This window comes from Hakea prostrata, chromosome 9 (assembly GCF_041222555.1).
Source record: "Hakea prostrata isolate BN-2017 chromosome 9, UWA_Hpros_2, whole genome shotgun sequence".
Lineage (NCBI taxonomy): Eukaryota > Viridiplantae > Streptophyta > Magnoliopsida > Proteales > Proteaceae > Hakea > Hakea prostrata.
In genome coordinates, this window is record NC_142608.1 from 20,158,269 (window position 1) to 20,166,326 (window position 8,058).

Consider the following 8,058-nt stretch of genomic DNA (forward strand, 5'->3'; position numbering starts at 1 on the left):
CAATTGGATTGGAACCTTATCAAAACAATGTGAAATCTTCAATTATTTCATTATGTAAATGAAGTAAAGAAAACCAGCACTGCCTCACCATCAATACAAATGTTTTTGGAGGATGGAAATAAGCTAAGTTTATAATTGACAGAATTTTTTTTTAGCCTGCAATAGTTGAGAGGTTACAAATGGCACTTCTACAATTTTTTTAGGGACTCTCTCTCTCTCTCCTCTGTTTTGAAATAAGCGCAATCATTCGAAACAGAGTAACAGAACACAAACAAAACGGCACTTAGCACAAGATCGCATATGATTCGAATGGAACTCTTCAAACATCAACCACCTTTTTCTTCTTCACCGGCTGATGGTGCTGCACTGGAGTCGAATTGGAGTCCAAGAAAAACAGAAGCACCACCATAATCACACATGACACAAACATGGGTATTGGTCCAAAACTCCAAAACAAGAAAGCCAAGGCTAAGTAAAGCAATCTCAACCCAATTTGCCAGAAATTATTTGCCTTTATCACCGATTCCTGAACATAGTTCATCGGCATCTCCACAGTTGGTGTGGTGATGAAGTAATCCGCCTGAATGAAGTACCTTGCGCACTGAACAAACGATCCGAAGGCCAACATGAAGGAGAAGAGCATGCTTATGTACTTGAGGGCGAGTGTGGTGGAGCTTGTGTCTCCAATTATGAAAATGCTCTTTGCGAGATAGCCATTTGAGTTTCCCACTAGATATCCTATCAGAGAACCCAGGGTCAGGGTAATAGTAGCCAAATAGATTGCACCTGAAATGTTCGACGAAATTACTGACAGTGCTAAGCCTGTTTGACTCTGAACCTGCAGAATCCAGATTTTAAATACCCATTAATCAAGATTATGAGTTCAGTTGAAGTGATGAAAGATTTAAAGTTTCGTAATCAAACCTGCATCATATTCTCAACCCATGCCATCCTACTGATGTTCTCATAGCCGATTACTGTTGTTGCAGGATATCTTAGCAGTCGGTAGACGAGGTAGAGATGGTAAGTGGCAAAGATCAAGAGTCCTGCTGGGACCAAGATTATGTCCAGGTAATTTTCCGAGAACTCCATTACCTTGTCTTTACTTTCTCAGCTCCTTCTTGTTCTCTGCATATGGAGCTGAGAAGAGATGAGGTTGAGTGTGGGTTGCTTGTACATAATATTAATTTTGGAAGGACGACTAAATGGACGAGTTTGTCTTTCTGGGTTGTATTTTTTAATGTGTTTTACGTAATGGGATGATCATGGCTGGGACCAAATGGTCATTAAATAGAAATCAACGACCTTTCTTTGCGGTTCCGTAGTGTAATAAAATTTGCCAAACAGATAAACCAAGAAATGCCAACTTAAACCTAGAATATAGAAAACGACCTCAAAGGTAGAAAAAGCAACAAACAGCAACTTTAAAGTCTTACCAAGCAATTATTGTAGATAACCTCAAGGGCTCAAGGGGTTGCTTCAGTTGAGGTCAAAATGTTTGAATATCTTTGAGATGAGAGGTGAGTCAAAAAGTTTAAATCTCTTTGAGATCAGAAGTGAAGTCTTGTTGTATATCTAAATATATATACAAGTTGATGCGTCTAAGAATTGTCCTACTATTGGAGGCCTTAGGATTTCTGCGAAACGAACGTCAGATGTGGTCCTACTCTGTGGTCGGGAAGCCACCTCTAATGATTAAGTCAATTAGAGCACCACTATAGAGCTCTGAATAGTTGTAGAGCTTAATTGAGATATAGAAGAATAGAGGGAGAACGATTCAGTTATATTCTCCTCGCGTTATGTTTTGATTTATATAGGGTTTACCTTTCATTGTCAATCGTTGGATTAATCCACAAATCTCTTCATTCATCATCCAATTGTACGGCTTTTCTCCCATAATACAGGTCAATCACGATCTCCACATCCCGAATTCCATAGGATCACATCTTCTTTTGCAACCGCCGGATTCCTTCATGCTCACGGTTCCTCTAGATTTAATTCTAGAACCGGTCTTGACCAGGGCGATTGAATTGATCGTGGTTCAGCCCGGTTGAAAGCCATTTTTTACTTATCACAAGCTTTCCTGAGGATGTACAAAAGGTATGTGTAAGCTAGCCCAAATAAACTTCATATCTAGGGGGAGAAGTATTGCCAATATAGTTGCAGAGGGTCAAGTTGGGGTTTGGATTTTCTAAAATCCTAATCCAGAATGTTTGATCATGTGGTATCTGGTTTGACTAACCAAGTAGACCAGAGTGAAACGAATGGTTGAGATGATTCAAGAATTAGTAAATTAGGGAATTCGACCCTTTAAAACCAGCACAACCGTGTTTAGGGAGGAGACATTGGCCACAGAGAGACCCACCCAATCTATACTTAAGAATACGGGACCTACAGTGTTCGGGTAGGACTCGGATCTAGAGTCCAACAACCAAGAGACAAGGAAGCCTCACGATCTGACAACTCTCATTAATCAAGCTACTCTATATAAACCCTACAACTAAGGGTGTCAATTGCGATGTCAAATCGTTTAACCGTACCAAACTGTGCCGTCTAAAACCGCACCGTACAGTACCGTTCAAAATTCGGTATGCCACATACCGAAACCGAATTTTTTTTGTACGGTTCTGGTTTTAGGTACTCATACCGTCGGTACGTACCGAAACCGTACCAAATTGGTACCCTACCAAATTAAGGGATACAAATTGTAATTTTACAAATTAAAACATTTTACCTTTACTCTATTCCTAATTCCCTATTTCAGTTTTTGGTTTCATCATTCACTCATCTTCTTAGATTTACTTGTTTTGTCTCTATTAATTAGATTTACTTGTTTTATCTATGTTAATTTTCAATTATATCAATTGGTTGATCACAATTTTATTAGGATCTTAATGAACTAACAAGAAAAGTGACATAAGTTCTTTTGTACCAAAAATTGTACCGCACTAGATACTGTGTTTAAACCGTTTTCCCATATCAATTTAATACCGAAACCATACTGTACCATCTAAATTCGATACGGTACGGTTCTGGTTTTCAGTATTCAAAGTTGGTAACGTACCGAATTACCGAAACTGTACCGATTGACACCCTTACCTACAACCATTAAGTCAAGGTAATTCTAATTCATTCTTTTTAGTTCAAAGCTCTACAACTATCCAAAGTCTTCTTCCTGTTGTGAGACTAGTGACTTGATTGTTGGAAGTGGCCTCCCGACCAACCAAAGATCGGCCCATGCTCTTCCCTTCTTGTTATTGCAGATTACTGCCTATTTATTGTAGATCAGGTTAGAACCAAACACAATAGATCCAAACTTTATTAGGCAGGGCCATCTTGATCCTAGCCTTGGCCCCATGATCACAGAACAACAAAATAATCTATGATATAAGATTATTGTCCTGCATTACCAAAAATATCTTATAAGGTCGTAGAGATTGATGAAACTAATCGGGCCAAATCAATCATTCAACCCTAACCCAACATGAACTCAAGCCCCAATTCATAGCTAAAAATTCCAACCCTAATACAACCTCAAGGGGGCCGATAGAAATTTAGACCCAAATCTTAATAAAACTCGAGACAGTTAAACAGTTTTTTTTTTTTTTTTCCCTTTCCTGAAACTAAGGTTTATTTGAGCTAAGCTTACGCACACCTTTATTATTACTCCTCAAGATAGTAATTCTATTACATATAATTTAATTACAAGATAAGATTTCGCACCTGCACTCGAGGGGATTTGAATCATCAAAGGCTAAACACTTACACGCATGATTTCAAAATTGGAATCTTAGCCAGACTAAACTGGAAGTGTGATGGATTGGAGGAATAAAATAAAGAGCGTGATAGTTAAAATAAGTGGTACAATGAGCCCATAAGGTCTCACGTCGCTTGTCAATCACTCTCCTTCAATGTGGTTTCTTAGATTTAATATAATATGGAGGACTTCCAAGTATATGTTCATGTCCTCGTCCTCATTTATCTTACGTACGTGCCTAATAGGGAATCAAACTGGTCCTCAAGAATCAAACTGGTACATTCCCTTTGTTAGATGAGAATATAGTCAGACTTCCGTCTCTTTCCCTATAATTAAATGACGGCTGTCATTGTTAACATTGGGTCTTGATAAGTAATCTCCAGAGGCGAAGAACCAATGACTTTAGGTGTGATCTGTGCCCAATACTATAGGTTTAGATCTATCCTCATCTGGGTCTATGCGAATAGAAAGATCGATATTCAGCATTATCTCTCTTGCATAACCATTGCATAACCTAAAGGTTATCTCAGGAGTCCTCTACTAGCCCAAACTAGTAGAAGTCTATCGCTCAATGGATCTAACTAATAAGATCCAACGACTACCCGAAGAAGGCTCAAGTGCATCCAACGAAGGAGATTCGAAGGTACACTCTATATAAACCTCACTACCATACAAGGTGAGGGGGGGATCAATCGATCAAAAAGAATACTATCTGAGACTCAGGTTCATATACATACTGATAGACCTAAACTATTAGCGATCTGCTATCTAGATCACCTTTCCCAGTTCTTCATTCTTTAGCTCTGTGCTTCTAGCAGAGCCGTTTGTGATTAAGTTCATCAACTGACTTAGCCTTCGGAGGTGGACTCCCGACCCCAGCGGTCGGGCCACATCTGACGCTTTCGTTTTGCAGGACATCACGTGGAGATCCAAGGGCTGAGCAGATTTTGGACGCATCATTTGGCGCCGTCTGTGGGAAACGACTTGAAAAGCCATGGTGACTAGATCAGCAGCCGCAGCAACTTGCCGCACGACGCAATTCCGGTGTTCGGATACCGGAGTGAATGATCCGGATATTCCCCAGGAAAGCCAAAATCCTATCGAGGTGGATGATGGTCAGGGAGGACGTAATCCTCCTCCTGATACAATCCAAGATCAATTGGATCAGGTAAAGATTCAACTCTTGGAGGTGAGCCAAGCACTCCGCATGCTCACCAGACGAGTGGTTTTACCACAAGAGCCACGATCAACGCGATTCGGGGAGACGTGCATTGCCACGTGACCGGGAGAATGGCTGAAGACGAGAATGTTGATCGGAATTTCCGTGAAGGAGACCGAGGACTTCGGAGGATCGATGATCAACCGAGGCGAGGCGATCGGTTCGACAGACCGCAAGAGAGTACAACCGATTCAAATACAAGGTTGGATGCGGGGTAAGAACTCACTCACCCACCGTCGAAGAACCGTTCGTGATGATCGAGCAGTTCGTGACGAGAGGAATGCTCGGGAAGGACGGGCTGTTCGTGATGATCGAGTAGCACGGGATGATCGTGTTAATCGAGGTCGTGATCATATTCTTGAAGATCACCCGACCCAGATTGGTCGGAATTGGCCAACATCAATGAGAAATTAGGGCAGTTGGCTAAGGGAAGAATAATCGAGGATATTTACTCGGTCATTCGGAAGACTCCTTTTGCTGAGCCAATTGCGGGATATCGGTTTCCCCATAACTTCCGTTTGCCTACCTTCTCAACATTCGATGGCTCCGGAGATCCAACAGCTCACATCGGCTATTACCAACGGACCATGGCAGTTTCGGTGTAATTCGATGAAATTTTATGTAGGGTTTTTGGTTCATCTTTAATCGGAGCAAGACAAAAGTGGTTTTCGAACCTCCCTCCGGGAAGGATTGTAAACTTTGACGAATTGGCGCGCCAATTCATAGGGCGATTCTAGAGTGGGATACGAGGTCAAGAAAACGGAAGAAACCTTGTTTATTGTCAAACAAGGAAAGAGCGAATCGATCGAGAGTTTCGAAAAGATTCAACAAAGTAACGATGGAGATAGAAAACTTGGATGAACAAGTAGCCGAATCGCTCTATTCACAGGACTCACTAATCGGAAACTCCTGGAGTTATTACTACAGGATATGCCTGCGACTTATGCTGAGTTGGTACAGAGATGCCAGAAGCAGGCTGAAGTCATGGAGATTCTAGATGCGCGCTAAGGAGATAATAAAGTCTCCAATAAGGAACAAAAGGCTCCTGAGCAAAAGCAGAAGCCAAAGAAAAATGTTCGCGATCGGGTTGGAAAATCCCAGCCTTGGCGCCAAAGGTCCCCCAGTAAAAGTGAGTACACTCCATTGAATGCTCCTCGGGCTGATATTCTGAATATCCTCAAAAGAAAAAATATTTTAAAGTGGCCGCCTAAAATTCTTTTGAAACCCGGAGAGCAGCAGGATCGGGAAAAGTATTGCCGATTCCACAAGGACTATGGTCATTATACTAATGACTGTCGTCATCTCAAGGCGAGATATTGAGAGATTGATATCTCGGGGACATCTCGTCCGGATTTGTTAGCGGGGAGAAGGGAGGAGCCACGTGGGCCACGTGCGGCTGCTCCAAAGAGGGATCGTTCGGTTAGTTCAGAACGATCGAGGGAGGCCCCGAAGTCTAAAAAAGGCAAGGAGGTGATTGAAGCTGCTACTCGGTCACCGATCCTTACCATCTTCGGGGGACTAGAGCTCGAATCATTCCGGAGTTTGAAAACAAAATCCAAATTTGTTGGAGCCGGAGAGGCGCAGAAGCGGAAGAAGCTGAATGGTGAAGATTCTATCACCTTTAGCGAGGAAGACGAAAGAGACGTATGTTTACCTCATGATGATGCTATAGTCATCAAGGTAGAGATTGCACGGCGGGAAGTGCATAGAGTTTTGATTGATACAAGGTCTGCAGCTGACCTAATTTCCTACGAAGTGTATCAAAAATTGAAGGTTGATCAGGACTTGATGAAACCTTCATCTACACACCTATATGGCTTTGCGGTGGTCATCTGCAGAGCGGAAGGATCGGTTCAGTTGGATTTATCCATTGGAAGTTTTCCTAAGGAAACAACTGTCCGAATCAATTTTTTGGTGGTTCGAGAACTACCAGCCTATAATATGATTCTCGGGCGACCATCTTTATCCAAGATAGGTGCTATTGTTTCGACAAAACACTGAAGATAAAATTCCCGATCGATATGGGAATTGGTCAAGTCTCCTCCGACCGGAAGATCTCTCGGCAGTGTTATGTTGCCTATTTAAAAGACAAGGGGGTCCGAGGAAGGTAACTGCCCTCCCCATAGAAGTTCGAGATGATCGGGAAGAGACAGAGATGCAAAGGCCCGAACCAAGTGGAGAAAGCGGAGCAAATCCAGCCGTGTACCGAAGATGAGAAAAAGATTACTTATATCGGGTCCGAACAACTGGAAGAGTTTAAAGATGAGTTGAAGTTATTTCTTCAACAGAATAAGGATGTATTCGCATGGTCCGCCTGAGGACATGCTCCGGGATCGATCGGGCCATTGCAGAGCACAAACTCTGGATAAACCCTAAGGCGAAACTAGTGATACGTAAAAAGAAGAAATTTCTCCATTGAAAAGTATGAAGCCGTTCAAAGCGAAGTTGAAAAACTTAAGAATTCTGATTTCATAGAACCAATCGAGTGCCCAACTTGGTTGGCCAACGTGGTGATGGTGAAAAAGGCAAATGGGAAGTGGAGGATGTGTACAGACTACACAGATCTAAACAAAGCTTGCCCAAAAGATTGTTACCCGTTGCCTCGGATTGACCTCTTGATAGATGCGATCGCAGGATATGAAACTTTAAGTTTCATGGATGCCTACTCGTGGTATAATCAGATCCTTATGAATAAGGAGGATGAGAAGTATACGGCTTTCATGACTGATCGTGAGAGCTATTATTACAAGGTCATGCCTTTTGGCTCGAAGAATGCGAGGAGCAACATATCGAGGGCCGTCAACAAGATTTTCAAAGAGCTGATAGGAAAGAATGTTGAAGCTTATGTTGACGACATGCTATTGAAAAGCTTTACAAAAGCAAATCATATTGCAGATTTGATCGAGGTTTTCTCAAGATCATGCGGAAACATCAAATGAAGCTAAACCCAGAAAAATGTGCCTTTGGAGTCTCCTCGGGCAAATTTTTGGGTTTCATGGTATCACAGAGGGGAATTGAGGCTAATCCTGCCAAAATACAAGCTCGATTGATATGGAGGCTCCCAAAACCGTTCGGGATGTAC

At 42.0% G+C, this 8,058-nt stretch overlaps 1 protein-coding gene across 1 annotated transcript; it reads right to left on the reverse strand.

Moving 5' to 3' along the window:
- Positions 1-1,185, reverse strand: LOC149004966 (uncharacterized). The gene is made up of 2 exons (XM_089169207.1): positions 925-1,185; positions 1-838 (listed from the first exon to the last, which is right to left on the reverse strand). Exons 1-2 carry the CDS (start codon positions 1,090-1,092, stop codon positions 320-322), a joined length of 687 nt encoding a protein of 228 aa, XP_089025333.1. The 5' UTR covers positions 1,093-1,185; the 3' UTR covers positions 1-319.
- Between the last annotated feature and the right edge of the window lie 6,873 nt (positions 1,186-8,058).